General features: G+C 27.4%; 6 protein-coding genes across 10 annotated transcripts; 3 read left to right on the forward strand and 3 right to left on the reverse strand.

Annotated features, from left to right (window-relative positions):
• The first annotated feature begins 1,162 nt into the window (after positions 1–1,162).
• LOC130670842 (uncharacterized) lies at positions 1,163–6,458 on the forward strand. Of its 2 annotated transcripts, none has more exons than XM_057474418.1 (5): positions 1,163–1,186; positions 1,714–1,840; positions 3,999–4,178; positions 4,265–4,430; positions 4,504–6,458. In XM_057474418.1, the coding sequence occupies exons 2-5, from the start codon at positions 1,729–1,731 to the stop codon at positions 4,703–4,705; spliced, it is 660 nt and encodes a 219-aa protein (XP_057330401.1). In that variant the 5' UTR covers positions 1,163–1,186; positions 1,714–1,728; the 3' UTR covers positions 4,706–6,458. The 2 variants fall into 2 exon arrangements, with proteins under 2 accessions (XP_057330401.1, XP_057330400.1); XM_057474417.1 differs by having other exon boundaries at positions 1,168–1,186; positions 1,708–1,840.
• LOC130670845 (peptidyl-prolyl cis-trans isomerase NIMA-interacting 4) lies at positions 5,169–5,845 on the reverse strand. Its single transcript, XM_057474420.1, has 3 exons — positions 5,706–5,845; positions 5,510–5,629; positions 5,169–5,423 (listed from the first exon to the last, which is right to left on the reverse strand). Exons 1-3 carry the CDS (start codon positions 5,808–5,810, stop codon positions 5,265–5,267), a joined length of 384 nt encoding a protein of 127 aa, XP_057330403.1. The 5' UTR covers positions 5,811–5,845; the 3' UTR covers positions 5,169–5,264.
• LOC130670841 (proteasome subunit beta type-7) lies at positions 6,318–7,700 on the forward strand. The gene is made up of 4 exons (XM_057474416.1): positions 6,318–6,458; positions 6,592–6,771; positions 6,843–7,158; positions 7,247–7,700. The coding sequence occupies exons 1-4, from the start codon at positions 6,397–6,399 to the stop codon at positions 7,550–7,552; spliced, it is 864 nt and encodes a 287-aa protein (XP_057330399.1). The 5' UTR covers positions 6,318–6,396; the 3' UTR covers positions 7,553–7,700.
• On the reverse strand, positions 7,699–11,256 carry LOC130670839 (villin-1). Of its 3 annotated transcripts, none has more exons than XM_057474411.1 (7): positions 11,158–11,256; positions 10,553–10,648; positions 10,359–10,475; positions 9,113–10,237; positions 8,862–9,048; positions 8,542–8,790; positions 7,699–8,474 (listed from the first exon to the last, which is right to left on the reverse strand). In XM_057474411.1, the coding sequence occupies exons 1-7, from the start codon at positions 11,254–11,256 to the stop codon at positions 7,762–7,764; spliced, it is 2,586 nt and encodes an 861-aa protein (XP_057330394.1). In that variant the 3' UTR covers positions 7,699–7,761. The 3 variants fall into 3 exon arrangements, with proteins under 3 accessions (XP_057330394.1, XP_057330396.1, XP_057330395.1); XM_057474413.1 differs by lacking the exon at positions 11,158–11,256 and adding an exon at positions 10,967–11,122; XM_057474412.1 differs by lacking the exon at positions 11,158–11,256 and having other exon boundaries at positions 10,553–10,680.
• A 676-nt stretch (positions 11,257–11,932) lies between these two features.
• Positions 11,933–12,633, forward strand: LOC130670844 (uncharacterized). The gene has a single exon (XM_057474419.1). It carries the CDS (start codon positions 12,049–12,051, stop codon positions 12,568–12,570), a length of 522 nt encoding a protein of 173 aa, XP_057330402.1. The 5' UTR covers positions 11,933–12,048; the 3' UTR covers positions 12,571–12,633.
• A 136-nt stretch (positions 12,634–12,769) lies between these two features.
• On the reverse strand, positions 12,770–14,516 carry LOC130670840 (elongation factor Ts, mitochondrial). 2 transcript variants are annotated; one of them, XM_057474415.1, is made up of 4 exons: positions 14,346–14,516; positions 13,758–13,913; positions 13,149–13,677; positions 12,770–13,086 (listed from the first exon to the last, which is right to left on the reverse strand). In XM_057474415.1, exons 2-4 carry the CDS (start codon positions 13,911–13,913, stop codon positions 12,842–12,844), a joined length of 930 nt encoding a protein of 309 aa, XP_057330398.1. In that variant the 5' UTR covers positions 14,346–14,516; the 3' UTR covers positions 12,770–12,841. The 2 variants fall into 2 exon arrangements, with proteins under 2 accessions (XP_057330398.1, XP_057330397.1); XM_057474414.1 differs by lacking the exon at positions 14,346–14,516 and having other exon boundaries at positions 13,758–14,045.
• Positions 14,517–23,992: the final 9,476 nt, after the last annotated feature.

The raw sequence follows: 23,992 nt of genomic DNA on the forward strand, positions 1-23,992 counted from the left end.
TGACTATTGCCTGGGAAAAAAAATAACATACAATTATTTTTGGTGTGTAAAAAATTAAAAAAATTCTTGTATCATCGTTTTCACTCTTTCATGTAACCTTGACATAGTCTTTCGTTTCTCCTGCCCTTTTATAATATATATACTAATTCTAGGAATTTTTTATATGATATTTCTTCCGCATGTGACTATATAGATATACATTTTATAAACAATATACAAAATTAATTTTTATAGCTATTATAAATACTTGAAAATTAATAATTGATGTAACATCAATAATGGCGATATTATTGTATAAATTATTACAAAATTAATTGAAAACTCATCAAAACTATAATAAATAAATATTTATTTTATTTAAAGAAAAAATTTTTTATTATTATTATTTTAATGTCGATTAAAATAGTGTATACCGATATTTATAATCAAACATTATTAATTTTTACATGCACACCTTAAGCTCAAAAAAGCGTTGAGTTTGTGCTTTATAGTTTACAGACTCTTACTTTTTCTCAAGTTTCAAATATAACTAATCTAATAAAACTTTATGTTAAGGTTTGATCTAATAATAATTTTTAAATTATTTAAACAAATATAAAATATTTATTACAGTTAAATAATAAGCTAATTAATCATTTTAATTATTTTTAAAATAATACATAAAAATTAATTTCATAAACAATTAAGAATAAGACACTTTTTTAAAATTCCTTTACTGCTATTACTGCTGGTTACTTATTTGGTGAAAGTCATATTCGATTGTTTGTCAAATACAAATACGTAATTATTAAATACATTATAGACATATATAATAACAATAATAATAATAATAATAATAATTTTAACTGAGTTATTTTTCATCTTTATAATTTTAATATATAAAAGAAAAATATATATATAACGATTTTAATATTAATTAACAGTTATTTTATTGTATTTAGTAATTTTAAGTTAAAAAATTTTTAATCTATAATATGAAAAAATCGTATCGTTTATTATTAGTTAATAATATAGATGAACGTGTATTGTTGGTTTTTATTTTTATATTATAAATATTAGGTGAAAATTTAGTGAACCGCTGTTGTCATCAAGTCATGATACTATAGGTACAGCTTTTAGGATGAACTTGTGTATATATACAAGTACTGTGAGTTGAGAAGCGCAGTCAAACTTGGAACGTTCATAAGTAAGCATTATGATACTTGTCTATTTTATTATTATAAAACTGCTTTTCTAATTGGTTGTTAATAATATTCAATTAATAATACAAATTATATCGTTTTTTATCATTTTTTTTTTATTTGTAATTTTACTTAAAAAAAAAATAATAATAATAATAAATGAGATAAATAATCGTGTTTGAAATTTCAACATATATTCAATAATATAATATTTTTCTTAAATTATAAAACAACAAAAAAAAAACTGTATTAATCTGAAATAAGTATCTATTTTTCTTACATAAAATATTAAGTATGTATATTTCAATAGAGGATAGTATCTAGAACTATCAAACCAAATTTAAATGTTTAAGCACAACCGTCATTAAAATTTATATACAAGATACCAGAGACTAATAAAATTGTGTTAAATAAAAAAAAAAAATTAATTTGTATATATATAACTTGTTTTGCGTATTAACTACGTACTATCTAATATTATGATGGTCTTAGAGTTGTATAAATTACTCTTTATAAATGATTTGAGTTTCAGATAAAAGAAAAAAATATGTGGCGATTCATCATCCTTGGAGTTTTAACAGCAGCAGCGACCGGGCAATTTCAGGCACAACCATCCGGTAGAATTCTTGAACCACCAATTCCTCCACTCTGCGCTCAAAGTAAGTCATACATCACTTACATTTATTTTTAAAAAATAGTAATAGTAATAATATTAAATATAATTTAAAAACTTAAATAATTAATTATCACACATAACATATATTTATGTGTTAATTTTATTAATATAGTCTTTGTTATATGAATTATTTTCAATTTCTTACCACGTAAAATTTTTTTTTCTCTCTATCTTTTTTGTTTACAGAATGTTAATAATTATAATTATAATAATAATAAATGTTTAAAAAGTTTAAAACAAAAATGATTTTTATTTTCAACTCATATTTGTTAAATTCAACCGTGAGCAACAAGAGAAATCTTTGAGTACTCACTCAATAATAAATTTTTATCGACCTTCTTAGAAAGTGTTACTCTTCACTTTGTACATCTTAAACAAATATAAATAAAGGCATACTATTAAAGAAAGAAAAGCAGGGTCGTGAGTTTGAATAAATGATTTTAGTCGCATAGCAAGCCACGAATAATAATAAACAATTTCTCGTCAACAATTGTTAAAATAAGAGAACAAATTAAAAAACAATCATCGTTTAGTTTGGAAAAAAAAAGTAAACTCGATTTAAATCGTGTTAAATATAAATATAATGACAACAACGGTGTAGAGTATTTATGATTCACCTGCCATTGAATTCTTTGAGGAATTCAAAATGACCCGGATCACCTGCGGCGACTCTCCAATATCCCTGTCACGTTCAAACTCACGTTGAATATATATATATATACATATTATATGTGGTTATGCGTGTTTTGTATTTAATAAAGTTCTCATTAGCATGAATGGGCCGGCACTCTTCTCTTCCGTTAAATATATATATATATATATATATAAAGTTTGAAAAAAAGTTTTGTGTGTCATTGAGAATGTTTCAATGTCTAGGTCATATATCGCTTGAAATGTCGTTGTGGGTCACGTAAGGCTGGATTCCCTCTGGGCGATTCACCTAAATTTCACTTAGCGGTTTTTTTTTTTTTTTTTTTTTTTTTTTTTCAATGTTGAAAATCTTCAAATATTGTCATTTATTTTATACAAAAAATTTTCATTTGCAATAAAAATAAATTGATAGCATATTGTTGTTTATTATTATTAAAAAAAAAAAAAATGTTTTTAGTTAAAAAAAAAAAATTACTTTACTCAAATTATAAACTTTTCTTGACCGCAGATTGTTAACAGCCGCCCGCATTGAGGAAGTGAAACTTTTGATAATAAAATACAAATTCTAACAGTTTAAGGATGTCATTAGTCAAATAATAATAAAGAATCAAATTTATTACTAATAAAAAGAAGATAAAATAAAAAACAATAATCCGGATAAATTAAATAAAGTTAATTTGATAATAATAATAATAATAATTGTCTGATGATTGTATCAAAGTAATCAAGTATTATTACTCAGTAAAAGAATTTTTGAAATATTACAGATGATAATTTTTTTGTTTTGTTTTATTGTCACGTCGCAGTCGCAGCTTTAATAGATGACCGCGTTACATATATTATAACAACCATAGAAATTAATGGGTCGTAAATGAAATTATAGATGAGCTGTTAAATTTAAATATAAACAATACGATTATTTTATTAAATATGTAATGGATACATAAAAATTTATGAATTCATTATTAAATATAACAATAATAATAATAATAATCATATAATTAAGCACTGCCCTGTTATGACAAAACGACGTATCTCGAGATACGCTGTTTTGTCGTAACAAAGCTAAAAAGGTTTATTTAGTGTCACTTAATAATAGGGTATCATCAAAATTTTACTAATTTAATTAATTATGCCAATAATATTGATCAAACGTGCGGTATAAAAGAAATGTAAAAAAACGTATCTTTTTTGCATTGGAAATTTAATTCTTCGAGTTACAGCGTTTTGTCATAACAATTTCATCTATTTATCAAAACAAGCATTAGTTTCTTATGATACAAAACGACGTATCTCGAGATACGTCGTTTTGTCATAACAGAAATTAATTTTTCTGTTAAATTGTACTCAAATTCTGTTAAAACTTTAAACGCTATTTTCTCGAAACTATAATTTTTGAGATACGTCGTTTTGTCATGACAGGGCAGTGCAGCAGCTCTTTGTATTCTCAAGTTAAAAATGGTGATAATGTATTATATATTTTAATGCAGGAACAATTCATGAGAGATTCAATGGAAAAGGATACTATTATTCTTGGGCAGATCCAAGGACAGCTGGTCAAGAAGTTGACTGGTTATCTGGAAGAAATTTCTGTAGACAACGATGCATGGACCTAATTTCATTGGAGACTTATAAAGAAAATGAATTTATTAAAAGTCGTATAGTCCAAAGTAATTTATTTATTATTAATTACCTAAATTTATAATTTGGATTAAAAATTATAATTATAAAATGAATTTTTGATTTTTTTTTTTAGATAAGATTAAGTATATATGGACTTCTGGACGCTTATGTGACTTTAAAGGATGCGATCGTCCTGATCTTCAACCATTAAATATAAATGGGTGGTTTTGGACTGCTGAATTACAAAAACTTGCGCCTACAACTGATCGTAATCAAAACGATTGGTCTGAAAGTGGAGGGTAATGTTAATTTTAATAAACTTATATAAGATAGATAAATACTATGGTTAAACTTTTATTTTTATCTTTTTAGTATTGGTAAGCCTCAACCAGATAATCGTGAAGCAATTCAAGGTGGAGCACCAGAAAATTGTCTAGCAGTACTTAATCAATTCTACAACGATGGAGTTAATTGGCACGATGTCGCTTGTCATCATAAGAAACCCTGGGTTTGCGAAGAAAATGATTCACTCCTTAAATACGTTAGATACACTAATCCAAATCTCAGAGTATAATCACAATTAAATTTTAAAAACAATAATAACCCCTTAATAATGATAATTATCTATTTATATTATTTGAACGGCTAATCATCAAGGAAACAGCCGCAGAAACTCTCTATTTATTTTATTTAATTTTATTATTATTATTTCTTTTTTTAATTTTCGTATTCTTATTAATAAATTAAAATTATGATGAAAAAAGAAAAAATATATTATATATAACCACCCCTAAAAGTTTAAGCTCCAAAAAGGTGTTTTTAAAGTTTCGCATACTTTCGATTTGAATAATCAAATAGTAACAACGGCATCATTTTCCCAGTTAAAAATTCCTTTGGTTTCATAATAAAGTAACAAATTGAACAAAAGTTATAAGGGTTGATCGGATTATATCTCACCAATACTGAATCATTTGCGTAAAAAAATTATTAATTAGTATGTAGATAAACCATTAAATATATAATAAAATGTATGTATATTTTTTTTTCCTTTTTAATAAAAACGATTTATTGTAGCAATAAAAATATATTTACAAAAATTATTGTTAATAATGTATACTCATTATATATAAAAATTATTTTTTTCCTTCTATCATTATTATGTGGTAACCAAATTTTGTTTTAACTGGAGGATCAGTGTACACTGGATTGGCTAGAGTAGATACAGGTAAAGCGAAAGCTGCATCTTGAAATGGGCCAACCATCGATCCTCTAGTCATCCATCCAAGATCTCCCTATATTTTAAATTATTTAATTATAACAATAAAGTTTAAAATTTTAAAAAATTATCAACAGTTTGAGATAATGAAATTGTACATACTCCTGAACGAGCCTTATCTTCACTGTAAGTAGCAGCTATTTCATTAAATTTTTGTCCAGCTTTTAATTTTTCCAAAGCTTCGATAATTTTTGATTGCTTTTCACACAAAATATGTCTAACCTTGTTTTAAAATTTTTTTATTTTAATTATTACTAATATATTTATTTATTATTATTATTATTTTTATTGTCATTACCTTTACAGAGGTGCCTCCTTTTTTTTCACTTTTTCCTTTATCGCTTTCATCATTATTTTTTGTTGACTTTCCTGATTTTGATCCACTTGTTTTTTTTGGCGGCATTATTATTATTATCTCTATTTACCTTAGTTTGATTTTATTATCGTTTAATGTATCTATAAATTTATATTGGAATGCTGTATTTGAGGTTATCAACATAAAAAAAAAAAAAAACACTTGAAATACATCAACTGGAATCCGTACGGTGGTTTTTTTTTATCATCAGTTGTTGTGTATTTAACTACAGTCTAGGTATGGTATAGTTCGGGTTTCATAAATCAATGTTACCAACAGTTTTTTCCTGGTAAGTGAAAAAATAATAAAGTTTCTATTGAAAAAATTTTAGTGGTTAATCATCAGCCGTATAAGCTGATCTATTTTACATTTTAACAACAAATAAATTTTAATTTAAAAAAGTTGAAGTATTTGCATTTGAGCATCATTGCATCCATTGTACATATTTATCACACATCACGGAGAAGCATCCGCAGCGCCATCGAACCAGCGCATAGCCGCATAGCGCAGCAATCAGTAATCATATATTCATATATATAATCAGTTTTGATACTTCAATAAGTCTGCGTCAGTTTCAACAAAATAAAAAACCAAGTATTTATTGTTGATAAAAAAAGAATTTTAATTAAAAATAATGTCATCAGTACTAGTACCAGAAATTCCAGCTCCAGGATTTTCTTTTGATTTATGCAAAAGGTAAACATATATAATAACTAAATTATAACCATAACCTGACTTGATTTTTTTTTTTAATACTGCTGTGTCATTAAAATTTTGAATCACTTGGTTAATTAAATAATTAATAATATTTATTTTAAAAAATTTATAGAAATGAATTATTGGCTAAAAAAGGATATGCAGCACCAAAAGCTCAAAAAACCGGTACTACAATCGTCGGGATAATTTATAAAGACGGTGTAATTCTTGGTGCTGATACTCGTGCTACTTCTGGTACAATAGTAGCTGATAAAAACTGTTCTAAAATTCACTTTCTGTCTCAAAATATTTAGTAAGTATTTTTATTTATTATTTTTTTTTTTAACAAACTAATTTATTAATAATAATTATTATTTAATTTAGCTGTTGTGGAGCCGGTACAGCAGCAGATACTGAAAAAACAACAGAAATGATAGCAAGTCAGTTAGAATTACATCGTCTTAATACAGGACGTGTACCACGAGTTGTAACAGCTAATAGAATGCTAAAACAGCATTTATTTCGTCATCAAGGGCATATTGGTGCTGCTCTAGTACTTGGAGGTGTTGACATTGATGGTCCACATTTGTATGCTATTTTTCCTCATGGTTCTAGTGAAAATTACATGTTTACTACTATGGGATCTGGTTCTTTAGCTGCAATGGCTGTATTTGAAAGCCGATGGAGACCTGGATTAACTGTAATTATTTTTTTTTTCTTTTTTTTCATATATTTTTTAAATATTAAAATAAGAACAATGATTTAATAAAATAAAATAAAATAAATAGGAAGAAGAAGGAAAAGAATTAGTAGCAGACGCAATTCGTGCTGGAGTCTTCAATGATTTGGGATCAGGTTCCAATGTTGATATTTGTGTAATACGCAATAACGAAGTACGTGGTGGAGTATTTGATTCTCGTAGTGTTGATTATATTCGCCCGTATGATATTGCTAATGAAAAAGGGAAACGTCAAGGTTCTTATCGTTATAAACGTGGTACAACAGCTGTTCTTGACAAATCAGTGCGTCCAATTGTCATTGAGCACGAGGCTGTACGTAAAATTGAGTTGGAATCAATGGATACATCATCTTAAAAATAATATATTATTTTTATTAATATATATATACCAATACATCAAATTTTTCATCTTTCTTTTCTTTTTTTCTTTTTTTTTTATCTAGACATAATTAAACGATTGGAATAAAGTTATTATGGAAAAATAAACATTAAAAAATGATATATATACATATATATTTATTTAATTTTTAATTATATTATACCCAAGTATAAAGAATAATTAATTTAAAATAAACCAGCAGCTTGTTTGAGCCGTTGTTGTCTCCATGCTGGTAATTTATTAAATTCTACAGGATTCATTTTAAAAATAGATACAAAATCGTCATAAGTTAGATGCATTTCTTTTTTAAAAAAATCGATGCCATTTGGTAAATTATCTGGTTCACTTTTTAATATTTTTAATGGATATTTAATATAAGCATCAAAATTTGATGCTGGGTTGTTGTTATTATCATTATCATCATAATTATTATTATCAGAATAATGATTGATTGAATAGCTGTTGTGATAATTATTCTGAATTTTCTGTAGTCCTTGTAAATTCTGTAACGATAAACGATACTCATCAAATGAACGATAATCACGTAAGTAATTATGATTCCAATTGTCAAATAATCCAGTAAAAGTTGGTGGTTCTTGACCCTGTCGTATTATTGATATTGGTGTATTACGATCACGACTAGCAGGATGAGTATATAAAAATATTGCTGCGTCTTGAAGATATTTTTTAAAATTTTTTTTTTCACAAAGATTGCCAACCCATACCCAAATCATCGTTCCTGTATCTAAAAGCCATATAGCTTCAGGTATGAGAGTGGATTGTGAAAAACCTATTATCTCTTTACCAACAAATTTTTTGTTTATAACATTACAGTGATACATGTATTTATCTGTTTGTTCGGGTACTTGTGACATTTCTGTTCCATAGTTTCCTTTACCTAAGATATTTAATAATAATAATAATAATAATTGTTATTATTTATATAAAAATATAAAAATATTTACCTCCTAATTGAATCCAAAATTCATCATTTTCTTTACCCTCAGAAATTAATGGTGTTGATACAGGTGCAAGCCGTCGTGATGCTTCGCGTAAGTCACCAGTACTTTTTCCACCACACCAAACAATTGGTGAACCAGAAAATAATATAAAAACACCAGTGGAATCTAATGAACTTGCTCTTAACGGGCGCTCTATGGCTTTTGATGTATAAGATGTTGATCCAAATACTCGTAATAAATATTTTTTTGGCGCTATAATATAAATAAAAATAAAAATAAATTTTTATGTATTTTATTATTATTATTATTATTTAATTTATTACTAGTTTCTTGGTGATTGCCAGCAAGAATACATAATTTTCCACCGTAAATTTGTAATAAATGTGGAGGTTCTCGTCCTTGTGATGCTTTTATCAGTTGTCCGGATGTCTCCTCAGCTAATTTACATGCAAAATCTAATGCGGCATCTCTATCATCACTTAATGAGTGTGCTCCTTCCCAACAATAAATCTAAAAAAAAATATGTGTATATTTTATTATAATTATATTTTATTTTATTTAAATTTATACTTACAATTGATTTTTCTTTACGTCCATTACCGTAAATATATCTCATTACATAACAAGCACCAGCGTAAAAAAATCCCCAAGATTTTGAATTTTCATAAATTTTAACCATTTCATTTTTACTAACACGCCAGATTATTTTTTTTCCAGTACCATCATCAACAAGCTGACATTCAGCTGATAATTTAGGTCTTTCATTCATATAATCTTGATCAAATGACGTTTGAAGAATAAGCGGACGAATTTGTATAATTTCCCAAGGACGAAAAATTTTTTTTATTTCTTTTGGTTGATAATTTTCTAGAGCACGTGCAACAGGTACACAACAACTATAACCTTTTTTTTTAACAAAACCTCTTACATTCCTTATAGCTTCTAATTTTTCTCTATCATCAACATCATTTCCTATCCATGCCCAAACACCAGCTTCACCTTGGTCAATTATAAATACTGCTGTAGATGTCAAATCATTGCGAAAAATTGGTCCTGATTTTAATTCAACAACTTTATATTTACCCGACTGTTGACTGCATTTGTAAAGTTTTACAGGAGCAGATATATAATAATGTTTATCCTGATGATAAGGAATAACAGAACGTATTTTTAAATCCAATATACTGTTAAATAATCGTCTATCATCATCAGGTAACGTTTGTTCATAACCATCATCAACAATTATTATTTTATTCTTGTTGTTGTTATTATTATTTTTACGTGATTCTATAATATCTATTGCGTGACGACGATGTAATGCTGTAGATGCTGAACCAACCCAGATAAATAATACTCCAAGTGATTGGGTGTCTATAATGATAACATCGGTCGATGAAAAACTTGACCATGTTATTGATTCCAATTGATTTATTATAGGTATTGATAATCCACTAACACGATGTAATTTTACAGTGGAATTATCAAAATGTCCATACTCTATTGTAAGCCCGTGACGAAAATATCCAAGAAATCGTGAACTCTCACGGCCTTCGGACTCACGGAATAAAAGTGTTGCATTTATTTGTGCGTCTAATTCAGCAGTTCGAAGGGCTGCTGCTCCAGATATACTTGAATCACATTTATTTCCAATCCAAAAATGTATTGTACGTATTACATTTGTTTTATTTATTTCTTTAAGCTTAAAACAATTTTTTTTATTATTATTAATATTAAATAACTATTACAATAGTCAAAACTTTTAATGCTTTATGATTGAAAATAAAAAAAGATTAAAAAATTTAATTGATAATTATATTTACTGGAATTCCAGGATAAGGAAGTTCGCTTTCTTTTGACGAAACAGCATAAATAATATACGCTGAATCAGATAAAAAATATCCAACTTTATTTCGTGGTACAGATATTGCTTGTAAACCCTGAAATAAAAAATAAAAAATATAAAATATTTTATTAATTTATTAATTATGAATAATAATAATATAAAAGAAAATACTTGAATTTTCCAGACAAAAAAGGCTGTCATATTTTTCATTACATTGCGAAATGCATCACTTCCAGAGTCTTCGGAGAAACTTTGATGATGATCATCCTGACGAAACCGTGATTTAAACATTTTTAAAATTTATTTAGTATATAATGATGAAATAAACTAACTGCAAATACACAACAAAAGCAGAACGAAAAAAAGTAAAAATATTTGTCTACACAATTGTTATTTGTTGTTAAAAATTAAAAAAATAAAACATTTTACGCGTTTAATGTTATACAAAATTTGCTACACGTCTCTGATTTTTATGTGCTAAATCACAAACCTAGATTTTACTTGAGCATCATTATTTTATTAAATAAAACAAAAATTAATTAATTAATTGATTATATCATTTATTTATTTATCAACAAAACTTACTCGTTTGCTTAAACTCATCATAAAAATTAAAAAAAAAAAGTAATATTTGTATATGTAATTGACACTAGAGAAAACAATATTGATGATGATAGTTTAAGAGTCAGTTTATTACTAAAAGACGTGTTGTAGGTTGTAGGTATTTGTAATTTGTAATCTGTAATATAATAAAAAGTAATTGTTAAAAAAGAAACCATATGAGTCCGGAAATGGGTCCGGAACTCAAAGCGGCCATCCATGACCAACAGGTAACAGGTAACAGGCAACAGGCACCTACTCGTAAATACACACATACATTTACATAAAACATTACAATATATACCAACAATAATTAAATACACCAACTTTTCTTTTTACTCTTTATATTTTATTTTTTTTTTTCTGCTTACTTATGGTATGACCCACAGACATACGTTTATTATCAAACGCACCTGCTATGCTGTATTTTCTCGATCTTTTTTTATTGTTTTCAACAAAATAGTATATTTCTTTCTTTCTTTACAAATTTATTTGTTATAGCTATTTATTATTATTCATGTTTACTAGCACATTCATCAACTCACAATTACACTAATTGGAAAAATTTAATAATTGGATTAAAAAAAATTTATTTAGTTTTTAAATTGAAAAGAAAAAAAGATAGAAATTATATATTATGTTTAAATAAAAAAATGACAGATAATAAAACAAAACATGTTATTGTTATTCAATGATGTGAAATAAAAATTTATGATATATATATTTTGGCTTGACAGATTTTTTGATCGTTTATAATTCATTTGAAGAAAAAAATTAAAATTTTTTCTTAAAGAGACAATGTGATTCTAATGGAACATAAAAATAACGAAAAAACTCATTATCTTAAAGGTAATGTATTTTAATATTTTTATAGTATAAAAAAAATTGTAATATTATAAAATATTTACAAACAGAAATTAAGTATTACTTGGATTTCATTAAACTACTTATAAGAGAAAATATTACAAGTAAAAAAAAAACAACAAGAAAAACTTTGAAAAATATTTTTTACGATCAATTTATATTATATATATATTTTATTATTTTTTCTATTAGTGACAAATTTGATGAATAAAGGTAAATGTAAAAAATCTTCAAGTGTTACAAGTATTATCTATGAAAATAAAAACTTGAGCGATTTTTATTGCAATTGCAAGGATATTTATAAATTTACTAATAATTTTAAACAGTTTAAATTAAAAAATAAAGTTAATTTTACTAATTACTCAAAAAATAACCAGGACGATAAAAAGAAAAGAATGTCACCGACTCCCCGACCGCGAAATATAGAATCGTGTATGTGTGCCAATTGCATTAAACGCGAGTCAAATAAAGTGATAAAAAGTATACGTACACGTGAAATTTCAACACTGCGTTTAGTTATTCACAGTTCAGAAATACTGTATCATCAAGGTAATAAATATACAAGTGAAGATATAGCGCCATACTGGAAAAAAGATTCGCGTATGTGGCTATGGAAATCAGTGCGTCTTGAACGTAAACGTAAGAATACTGAATCAAAATCTCTTATACATTTTCCATCACTTATTTGTCCATTTCACAATTTATCACACAGCAAAATAAAATAACTGTATAAATTACTATTATCATCAATGCCTTTAAAATTAATTTTTTATAATCAATTCATTTATATATTTTTTTATTGTAACATATATTTATATTTTTACATTTAATAAATTCTATTTTATCATATAGTATTGTTATATTAAATGCTTGACATATTTTATTTATTATTTCATTAAAAAATTTAATTATTCAAGTTTTAGGTTTACGTTTTTTTTTTCTTTATGTTATTTTTTTAAATCAAAGGCTATTAATAAAAATAAATTATAGAACAATTTAACCACATGTTTTAATGGGTTGAGGTTCAATTTGAGCTTCAGAATCAGTGTCATGTGAATCAACTTTTTCACCTACTTCAAATCGTGCAAAGTCAATAACTTGAGCTTGAGCAGCTAACAAAGCTTGTTGGACAATAATATTTGGATCTAATAAATATTCTTGATAAATAAGTGTTGATTCATCGTCAGCATTTGGTTTCGGTTCATCGACATCTGGCTGTCCAATTTTACAAGGATTCATCCCTGATAATTATAATAAAAATTATTATTATTAAAATTTATAATTTATTATTATATGATATTACCTATAATATGTTGACAAAGCTGTATGCCCAGTAATTTGTTGGTTGGTGATGATTTAAAAGCCAATAAAGCACCATATTTACCAAAAGAAACTGGCAAAGAATTTACGGGTGTTGGATGTGTGCATCCAACCAACTGTAAATCTTTATTAACATTCATACATAGTGCACGTTTTATAAATATATTTTCTCCAATACTTCCAATAGTTAATGCCACATGGTCAGCTAAATTTTTTCCATCACCTGTAGATATACCTTTAAGCATTTCGGCATCCAATATTATTTTATTAACATCATCAGTGACTGTTAAATCTGATGAGTATTTAACAATAGCTGTAACCACTGTTTCAGCGAGACCATGAAATGTTTTATTACGTGCTACAAAATCTGTTTCACAATTTATTTCAACCAATGCACCATGATTATTATTTACCATCACTGCTACCAATCCTTGAGAAGTTGATCTACCTTTAAGCTTTTCAGCCTTTGACCATCCTAAAGCTTGAGCTTGTTGCTTTAACCACAATTCTGCCTATTAACACATTTTTTTTTTTTTTTTTAAACTAATAATAATAATAATAATAATAATAGTAACATTTATACTATACTAACCTTACCAAGATCATTGTCATGTAATTCTAATGCTTTTTTACAATTGACAAATGTGTATCCTGTTTTCTTACGTAGTTTTTCCAATAAACTTTTGCTCGATGATTGCCACAATGACGAACCAGTTGTTAAATAACGACAAAGCCGGCTTGAATTCATCTGCAACATTTTTTTGTTTTCTTTTTTAATTATATATTAAGGTTATGGTTATGATGTACGGGTGTATTCTACTGGAGACGGAGACTGATCAAGACAACTTGATCTCATACGAATAACCTTACAATATATAACCTATACAAATATAAAACGAACATATGTATATATTATATATTTCACTTTTGGTAGTAAAATTATTGTCGCTGATAGATATAAAATAATAAACTTTAATTAGAAAAATTTTTTTTAAAGAGTAGGAGAGTAAGAAAAACTCGTTAAGAATTTAATTAGTTTATTACAAAACTAATCAGCGGATTTTATCATGATCGACTAATTAATAATTTTACCGTACCTAATTTAATTATTAAAAGTAAATAAGAAAAATTAAAATTGTTCATTGAAACAATTTTACTTGTTTGAGTAAAATAGACTTACTTTGAAAATTAAAATTAAAATTTTTTAATTAACTTATTTATTGTGGTTTCGAGAGAATTTTCTAAAACTGAGTTTTCAACAGATCTCGATATTTTAAGGACCTAGGAAGCTAAGAATCTATCATTCTGACTAATTACAAAATTTAATTTCCGAGGGTATTTTTATAACTTTTAAACGGGTTGACCGATTTAGAACTGTGATGTTATGAATTGTTAGAATTGAGCTTTATCGATACAATATCTTTCGAGTAATTCGAAAAATAAAATTTTTGAATAAATGTTTTTTCTGACTAACCCATAAGGCAATTTTAATTTACTAAATTTTTATAAAACTATACCAAAACTCTTTAATAGTTTAAATAATATTATTAAAAAAAAAGTTTTTTTTTTTTAATCTGATTCAAAGCTCATCTAACTCTTGATCTTAATCAGTACTATTGATTAAGGTGCGAATATACATAAATTTTATCAAGTATAGTTGAAAAGAAAAATTTTGAAAATTCTTGTTTATCAATTATTTTTTGTTTCTCGAATATTCAAAGTTTAATCTAAAGTCAAACTTTTTTCGAGCTATATTTTAGGAAAAAAAAACGATAAGGAACCTAGTAATTAAAAAAATGATTGGATACGGAATTTACGGTATTAATTATAAAAATATTAAATCACATGAAATATATAAAAGATTTATGCGGAATCACATCAGAGAATGCTGCCACGCCCTGTTATAAAAGAAATACTCACTGATTATAGATTGCGTTTTGACAATATTTGATATATGTTTAGAAGCAATATTATATACAAATCCCCAATCATAAGCTCCAATGATAAATAAAAAAAAATCAATGATAAAATTAATGTCTTGGTGTATGAAATTTGTGATGCAGCTGACGCAGATGTCATTTGATTGAGGTATATTCCTACAGAGAAGATACGAGATAGTACTGAGAGAAAGAGAGAAAGAGAGAAAGAGACTAAAAGGTGTGTGTTATCTGGTTGGCTGGCTAGCTCACTAGTATCCGGGACAGAAAGAGGAAATCGGTAGTATAGGGCGGCTGGGATGTTGTTGAGTGAACGAGAATGATGCGTTGTTAAAAAAGAAGGAAAAGAACAAGTATAGTTATAGGGGATGAAGTTTGGCCTGGTGGCGGCACCCTGTCTACTCGGACCGAGTAGATCGCCGGAGACTCGTTGCCTAGCGACATTGTATTGATCTCTAGCTAGTATCTCGGCTATAATACCCCCCCTCCCCTCTTATATCTATATATATGTATATACTCCTACGCCCCTCAATTTACCCATCTATTCTATATACATACATATATATATATATATATATATAATCTACCTTTACCACCCACTTCAGCCCCTTATCCAAGTCTTTCGTCCTAGCCTCTAGTCGTTTTTTTAATTTTAAATTCAATTTCTTTGCACTAAAAAACTAAACTTAATATCATTAACTATTACTATATATGCGCGCTTAACTTTTAAATAAATTTTAGTCATTTATATTTTAAATTTACAATTTTAAAGGTACTTTATAACTCAATGTTTTATTTAATAATTGTATTTATTATTTGAAATAACTATTTACATCTTTTTATCATCATTAAGTTATGCTTCAACTATTTTTGATTATAAATTATTTCATTGATTGTTTTTTAGCTTTTAAAAATCTTAACTTACATAACTGTAAATTATTACAAAAAAAATAAAAAAAAAAAACTTTATTAAGCTCTATATTAATGTCTTAAGTATACTAAAGAAAGTTTGTATTTTTTTTTCTATTAAACAACTATACACGCGATAAAAAAAAAAAAAATTACCTAAAAAACTTAAAAAAAATAATAGAACCGTTACAATGGATAATTATCTATTTTTTTAATCAATAAAATATAAAAAACAATTTTGAAAGAAAAATTTTAATCAAGCAGTAGGAATAAAATGCCACATTAATTCAAATTGTGAGCATACTTTTTACTTGAATAGATGATTAATGAGATCTAATAAAATAACTAAATTAAGAAGGGAAAGAAAAACAAAGGGAGGGAGAGAAAATTGTTGACAAAAAAAAAAGAAAAATTATTTATTGATATAACAAAGAATTATTGGTTACATAATACAAATAATGAAGTAAAGTGCATAAAGAGATAAGTAAAATTTGAGTGTTTAATAAGTAAAAAGTGACGGTAGTTGAGCATCGCGCATCTCTGAATAATTGACAAGTTTAAAAGAGAATAAGAATTGAGCTAAAGTAAAAAGAAAAAAAAAAAAAAATAGGAAAAAGAGAGAGTGATATGAGTTTCTCAAAGATGGAGTTACGAGAAACTGAAAGGGGTGTAGGATGGGTGTATGGTCCACACAGCGGGGTTGCCGAGCAACGACCGTCCACCCTTAAACTTTTCACCGTTTCGGTGGTGGAAGCTTTCATCCCCCCCCCCCTTTTCAATATATATATATCCTCTCTCTCTTTTTTCCCCTGCCACTTTGTTCTCTGCTCTCACTCTCTTCTTCGCTGTCCCCGTGAAACTTGGGTCGATACAACAACCCCAATGCTATTCATGCGTCGATTCCCCCAATTTTTTTTTTTATTCATTTTATTATTATTATTAATTTAAAAGTATTTTTTTTTTATTAAAAAATTTATAAGACTCTAAAAAATATTTGATCGATAAATTAAATAATTTAATTAAACTATTATATTTACAAATAAAATAATGTATATAATTATATGGAAAAAGTTAAGGCAAAAAAAAAGTTATTACATATTAATAATCACCAATACAATAAATAATAATAATAATAATAATAGTTGATATTAACTAAATAATTGTATGAATAATCCTTGTTTAGACAGATAATTGGTAATTGGTGATTATGGTCCGCTCTTAGCATTCACCGCGTGCCTTATGAATTGTTAAAACATGGCACATGGAAGCCCGCTGTGAACGCAAGGAGCATAGACTCATTTATAAATATCTCCATTATAATTTACTATTATGGTATTAAATCTTCTCTAACCATTGACTTTTCTTCTTTTTTTTCTTCTATTTCTTCATTTTTTAATTATATGTTAATCCATAATGTCATTTTTAATTTTATCTTTGATATCACACCACACATTTTAAGCACCAACACAATCACAAAATAAATTAAACGTTTTGTATATTGTATCGATAAAAACATTTTTTTTTTTTTTTTTTTTTTTTTTTTTTTTTTTTTTTTTTTTCAGTTAATTAAAGTTATGGCATTAAAATGTAAACTGAATAACAATAGTTGTTGTCTGATGTCCAACCACTGGGCCTTTAAACCTAAATAACGATGATGAGAGACTGTAATGAAAGTAGGAGTAAAAAATGGCAGACGAGAAAAATAATAAAGGAGGGGAAAAAGTGCAAAGGGTAGGTAGGGGTTGATTTGGTGGTACAATTCAATGTGCCTAAATAGTAAACGTCACGCGTCATGTTTTTTATATATGTATAAGTAAGTAGGGTGCTGAACTGATGATGAAAATTCTGATGTTGATGATGGTGATGGGGGATGAAAAATGGAAGATGAAAGATGAGAGATGATTATTTTTAGGATTGGATGCCGAAAATATAAAGCTGATCCCTTTTTCGAATAACTATAACTTATTACTTATTTCTCACAGGGGCTAACTATCCCCTTTTACCCCTCAGTGCTCCCATTACTTAAAAACTTATGGTTTAGTTGATACTATACTATCCCCGAGCTACATCACTATAGACCCCCTTAAGTCTCTGAAAGACTATATATATATATATATATATTGCATTGGTGATTCCCAAGAGCAGCTGACATAGCCTGATGGTCTTTTTCTATTGTATATGGACATTCGCATAATCGAGTAGTTGTAGAAAAACCCCTTACAATACTGACTTACATTACCCCTCTTTTATTATTTAAACTTTTGTCCAAGTTTATATCGATGTTAATTTATGTTTTAAGTTATATTATAAAAATTTTTATTTTTTTTTTAAATCTAATAATTGAGATAATAATAAGTTGATTACATATTTAAACGAAACTATTAAAATTAACAATTAAAGATTCATAAAAATACATGTACGAATTACGTCAAAGGGTGTGTAATTAAGTGTGGTAAAAAACTACATAATTATATAAATAGTCATAATTTTTCGTTCCGATAAAAATTTAAAAAATAAGATGGTAAATGCTTTGTACTTTGATTTAAAAAGATAATTTTCTTGATGAATTAATTGAATATATAAAAATTGAAGTATTTTTGACTGAACAAGTAATTACTATTGGTAGTGAATTTTAAGTGCCTGATATTATATATAGTGACGCAATGAAAATAACACGTGGACGTCACGGATGATGACCTTTATGGTCGACACACGCCCACCCTATCGATTATAAAATACGTTCATTCATGTTATAACAAAATTATTTTTACTCATTTTTATACCTGATGTTGTATACATATTGTATACATATACATTTATATATTATCGTCTATTATATAAATTTTATTCCATATCTGAAACAAACATAAACCATCATCAAATCAATTATATTTCATCTTAGAATTATTATTAAAAATCAAAAACATAAAAAATATATATCTAATTTTTATTACACTTAATCATTAAAAATTATTTAAATATTGAGTTAGAAAAATATTTCATAGTTATTTATCAAACTTTAAGTAGTCATGGCAATTCTGCATTATTAATATGTAAAAAAAAAAAACGTCGGCATAAATGTGTACATTATGAAAAGGCGAGAAATTAAATTTTATATTTCTATACTAATTAAAAAAGTTATCTTTAATAATTAAAAAAAAAAATGAATTTTTTAATTAGATAACAGAGTTGATTTTTATTTTTTTTTGTTTGTTGAAAGAAAAACTTAAAAATATTTAAATATGAAAATACTAAATAAATAATAAAAAGTAGTTCTGATTATTAACAACAAATATTATTTAAATTTTTTATACAAATAACTTGATCACTGATGATGATAATAATTTCTTTATACTGCACTCTCTCACAGATTTGTGGTTAAAAAAAAAAAACCAAAAATAGTAATACTTAAATAATATCACTGTATATTAATCCAAAAAAGACAATAATAAAAATCTATTAACAATATTAATAAAGACACTCACTAAAAATAAATTAAAAAAAAAAATTCTACCAATACCTTGAGAATTTTCAGATGATCCCAATGTAGCCGAAGACACAGGACGACATTAACACAGAGTTTACAGTGTAAAAAATAAAAAAATATAATATATAATAATACAACTTTAAGAGGTGTACGGAATCGCACGGCAATGCTTGGTAAATGTGAAACGACGAGCGTTAGAGTGCCCGGAGTGCGGCAAGGACGATGATGATGCTTACGACGGGAAAATTCGTTCTACCGATCATGCGCTACCCGGTTTTACTAACTTGTGCTAGTACTAATATATACTAGTATATACATTCATATATATAGTTAAAATATATAGTTGTGAGTGAGTGAGTGAGTGAGTGAGTAAGAGTCAGGATGTCGTCAGTTGGTGTTGTTGGTTTGATGGTCGCGGGGCCACTGCGCCCTCTTCGTCACCGTAACCCTCCCGAGCCCTCGGAACCCTCCAAATCCTACTCCTACCCCAATATCTATATACCCCTGTACTCCTTGCACCCTTATCACCATCCCCTTAAACACTAATACAAATACAAATCATTTATACGTGCATACCCACAAACCCGATGGTTATACCAACCCGACACATTACATTAAAACTTTATCCCCACTTGCCAGCACTTCCACCTCTCCTTTGCAACTGCCACCACCATCACCAACACTAGAAACTGCTCTCTAATCATCTCTTACTATCATTACTATACTACAACTACTATTACTACTACGACTACTACGACTACTACTAATTACTATATTAATATTAATACTAATACCAATATGTGTATAGTATACATAATATAATATAAAAAACTATGTGTTATTTTAGCTCTTTTTTTGGTTTGGTATAAGGGTGTTTAGTTGATGCTCCGGCGATAGCAGGGCCACTGCTACTACCCCTTAAAATCTGTACGGATTCTCCTCTACTGGGTCCAAAATTTTAATTTACTAATGATGCTATTGTTTTGTATAAATAAATTATTATTTTTTAATAGCAAAAATATAATAAATGTTTACAATAAATATTTAATGGCGTATTTTGTTTTATATTACGATTTTTTAATATTCTTATTGTCTTTTACAATACACGCATTACATTTTTTATTATCCACGAGTAGATGGAGTAACAAAAATATATTATTATTACCCTTTCCCTGAATAATAATTTTAAATTTGTCCTTAATTTTATTATGTTTTTAGTTTTTAATTATCAAGACTTGAATCACCTTCGGTATACATTCTTTTAGCGATCATTAAATCTGAGGACTTGATTTTTTATTATAAATAAACATAACACAGAAAATTCATTGTGTTTTTTAATATTTTTATTTTAGGTATTTATTTATTTGTTAGTTATTTATACATATTATATACATTTTCCATAATAATCAAACTCTCACGTGAGGATATACGAGAGTTAGGCCTCCCTTTTTCCTATTCGCGCACACACGACATTTTTCTCCCCCTTTCCCCTCTGATTCGTCTCCCACTCTTTCATCACTTTTTCTCCAGTCTCCAGTAGTCTCTTTTGGTAACTCGGTTTGTACATACTCTTTCCTCTCATGTATACATCAACGACTGTGTATAGATGTTAAGGAATTCGCAAATTACGTTTGCACTTGACATAACGGGTAGATTTACACTCTACCTTTTTTACCTTGGAAAAAAAAAATTATATATTTAGTTTTTAGTTTAATTTTTTTAATAATTTAGCTACTTTTTTTTTTTTTTTACTTTTATTTCTTTTCTATTAAAGACTTTTAAAAATTATCTTGTAAAAAAAAAAAAAAAAAAATATTGGTAGATAATGAGAATAATGATTAAACTTGAATTTAACCGTTGATATTTAATAAGTACTTGTTTATAGACACAAAATAAGAATAAGAAATAAGATTTGACCAACTACAGACTAAATCATTGAGGGATTCTTTGTCTTAACTCCCGCAGAGTGAATCTCTATGGGGTAATAATAAAACGAGCATATCACTAACTAGTATCATGATACAGAAATCAAGTCCATATAACTCGCGGGGGTTCGGTGGGTCGGATGAAGAGCAGGGGAGAGGGGTCCTGGGGATCGGCTTGAAAAGATATACAAAATTTACACACTTCGCTCCAGCCCTGATTAAAAGAAACGATTCGAAACGATTTGCAATGTTAAGTGCCTATAAGAAGGGTGATTCAAAAGTATTCAGTTTTCAAAAGCATTAAAAAGTTATTATTATTATTATTATTTTTTTCATTATATAAAGAAAGTTAAAAAGTTAAAAACAAAGAAATAAATGAAAAAAAAAAAAATAATAATAATAATAATTCGCGTAAAAAGGATAAAAAGGAAAACGAGTAGATTTAGTGTAGTATAGGCCAGCCAATATATATACATATTTTTATATATTACTCTATCTATCTCAAGTTCTCGCTTAGTTGGGTCGCTAGGCAACCATCAGCCTCGTGCCTGGAAGCCCGCAGAATTGCCAGAGCGAGATGTATCCCCTTTGAATGTATCGGCCCGGCCAACTACTGTCAATTTTCGTTCCACACATACACCCCTCAAAATATATAAAAGAAAAAAAAATATATATATATATACATACTAGGGTGTGTCAAAAAAAAAATGATTTTTTTTTCTTTAGGTCTCATAGTCTCAAAAGTTTCTTTGGGACCTAAAAAAAATCCTCCTAAAAAATCAGCTCAAATCGTCACGGTTTTAAATTATTTTATACCTTGAAAGCTCAACCATTATAAGTAAAAAAAAATCTTTTTTTTTTCGAACTTTGGAGGCTTGTAACTTTATTTGTATTATAGTTACGAGCATGATTATCAGGGATATTTTTGTAGGGTTCCTATGAGGGTATGAGAGTCAAAATCGGAAAAAAAATTTTATCCATTGATTTTTCCTTGAAAAACTGGAAAATAATTTTTTTACGTATATTTTAAATGGGAAAATGAATTTGTAAACCGCCAGCTCAATTTTCGAGATATTGAGCTGATTTTTTAGAAAGATTTTTTTTAGGTCCCAAAGAAACTTTTGAGACAATGAGACCTAAAGAAAAAAAAAAACACTTTTTTTTTTTGACACACCCTAATACATACATAAAAAAATACTACTCGGATAGAACGTACTTTTAAATGTTATTTTTATGTATTATAAATTGTGACTAATTTTTTACTTTTATCGTTGTCAATGCTGCTATTTTTTTATATTATTTTTTTTTTTTAGTTTGGTACATGATTGATTGCTTGCAACGTTTAAGGGAATGCAAAAATGTATATGTATAGTAGTAAAGCGTAATAGGATCCCAAACGAAATAATACTATACAGGCGACATGCTGTCTGGCATTTAAACAAACCGTCGGCTATAGAGAAATATCCCAATATTAAATAAACATTTTATAAATATATTTTTTTTATTTAATACACTGGGAGCTAACGAGTGACTTGAAAACTTTGTTTATTTTATTATAAAAATTTTAAAATAATTTTCATTTATTATTATTATTAATTATGATAGATAAATAAGAATAAAATTAATTTAAATCAATAACTTGTTTCATTACTATTATTTAAAAAATTTTGATATCCACTATGAATAAAAATTTATTTTTTTAAATTTAAACGACCTAGATATATTAAAAAAAAAAAAATAATAATAACACAGAATAATGACAAGCACAATTTTTTTTTCCAGTATAAAAAATTCGGGAAGCCAAAATTAGGGAAGTTGTAAGAAAATAAAAAAAAAATAAGTGGTCCTTTTGATATAGAAAGAAAAGTCTATATTACTTGGGCAAGGTTACTCACTTTCCCCGTGTGGCATACAGAAAGAGTTGCATGGATAAACGCGTTCGGATTGCGCGCACCCCGTTGAAAAAGAGAACGAGGGTGTAAGTCACGGTCTCTGTCTATGAATGTGTACGTGTGCCTACAAGTTTACTTGTTGTGAATATATAAATGTGTGTCCGCGGACATACAGATTAGAGAGCGTGAGCTCGAGAGAGAGAAAGAGAGAGAGAGAAAGAAAACAAAAGAGAAAGCAAATAAGTTTTGCGGGGGTGTTGGCCCGCAGTTTTAGCACAGAGAGCATTCGCAGTCGTGATAACCGAGACTAAATGGGGTGACTTGAACAGGAGTGCGTGGGGAGAAGGGGTCCGTGGTACAGTAAGAGGCTTGCGAATCGATGGAGCCGTGACGTCACAGGGCGGAATACTGCGTAACCATGGTGACCGCCAACAGATCCCGGCCATTTGAGGCCGCTTCAGGGTCTCTGTTGGATCAAATTTTATTTAATTTAAACCCCCGATTCGTCAAGCCCTTTTTCTTCTTCATCTTCTTCTTCTCCTTTTTTTTCTTTTTAATTTTCCTTGAGTTCTTGTTCTGTTTAATTTTCTTTTTCTACTACTTATATTGGTATCTTTACTAGGTACTTTTTTTTTTTCTTATAAGCTCTTATTTACTGCACTTTGATATTTTGTGAA

The sequence above is a fragment of the Microplitis mediator genome, chromosome 7 (assembly GCF_029852145.1).
Source record: "Microplitis mediator isolate UGA2020A chromosome 7, iyMicMedi2.1, whole genome shotgun sequence".
In the NCBI taxonomy this organism is placed as follows: domain Eukaryota; kingdom Metazoa; phylum Arthropoda; class Insecta; order Hymenoptera; family Braconidae; genus Microplitis; species Microplitis mediator.

Coding starts and splice junctions, on each gene's coding strand:
- LOC130670842 (XM_057474418.1), top strand. CDS start 1,729: ATGTGGCGATTCATCATCCTTGGAGTTTTAACAGCAGCAGCGACCGGG. Junction 4,179..4,264: donor TAAAAGTCGTATAGTCCAAA/GTAATTTATTTA, acceptor TTTTTTTTTTAG/ATAAGATTAAGTATATATGG. Junction 4,431..4,503: donor GATTGGTCTGAAAGTGGAGG/GTAATGTTAATT, acceptor TTATCTTTTTAG/TATTGGTAAGCCTCAACCAG.
- LOC130670845 (XM_057474420.1), bottom strand. CDS start 5,810: ATGCCGCCAAAAAAAACAAGTGGATCAAAATCAGGAAAGTCAACAAAA. Junction 5,630..5,705: donor AAGGAGGCACCTCTGTAAAG/GTAATGACAATA, acceptor TTTTAAAACAAG/GTTAGACATATTTTGTGTGA. Junction 5,424..5,509: donor AAGATAAGGCTCGTTCAGGA/GTATGTACAATT, acceptor TTTAAAATATAG/GGAGATCTTGGATGGATGAC.
- LOC130670841 (XM_057474416.1), top strand. CDS start 6,397: ATGTCATCAGTACTAGTACCAGAAATTCCAGCTCCAGGATTTTCTTTT. Junction 6,459..6,591: donor TCTTTTGATTTATGCAAAAG/GTAAACATATAT, acceptor AAAAATTTATAG/AAATGAATTATTGGCTAAAA. Junction 6,772..6,842: donor TTTCTGTCTCAAAATATTTA/GTAAGTATTTTT, acceptor TATTTAATTTAG/CTGTTGTGGAGCCGGTACAG.
- LOC130670839 (XM_057474411.1), bottom strand. CDS start 11,256: ATGTGTGTATTTACGAGTAGGTGCCTGTTGCCTGTTACCTGTTACCTG. Junction 10,476..10,552: donor TTTTTGTCTGGAAAATTCAA/GTATTTTCTTTT, acceptor TTTTTATTTCAG/GGTTTACAAGCAATATCTGT. Junction 8,791..8,861: donor TGGCAATCACCAAGAAACTA/GTAATAAATTAA, acceptor TTTATATTATAG/CGCCAAAAAAATATTTATTA.
- LOC130670844 (XM_057474419.1), top strand. CDS start 12,049: ATGAATAAAGGTAAATGTAAAAAATCTTCAAGTGTTACAAGTATTATC.
- LOC130670840 (XM_057474414.1), bottom strand. CDS start 13,922: ATGTTGCAGATGAATTCAAGCCGGCTTTGTCGTTATTTAACAACTGGT. Junction 13,678..13,757: donor ATGACAATGATCTTGGTAAG/GTTAGTATAGTA, acceptor ATGTGTTAATAG/GCAGAATTGTGGTTAAAGCA. Junction 13,087..13,148: donor GCTTTGTCAACATATTATAG/GTAATATCATAT, acceptor TATAATTATCAG/GGATGAATCCTTGTAAAATT.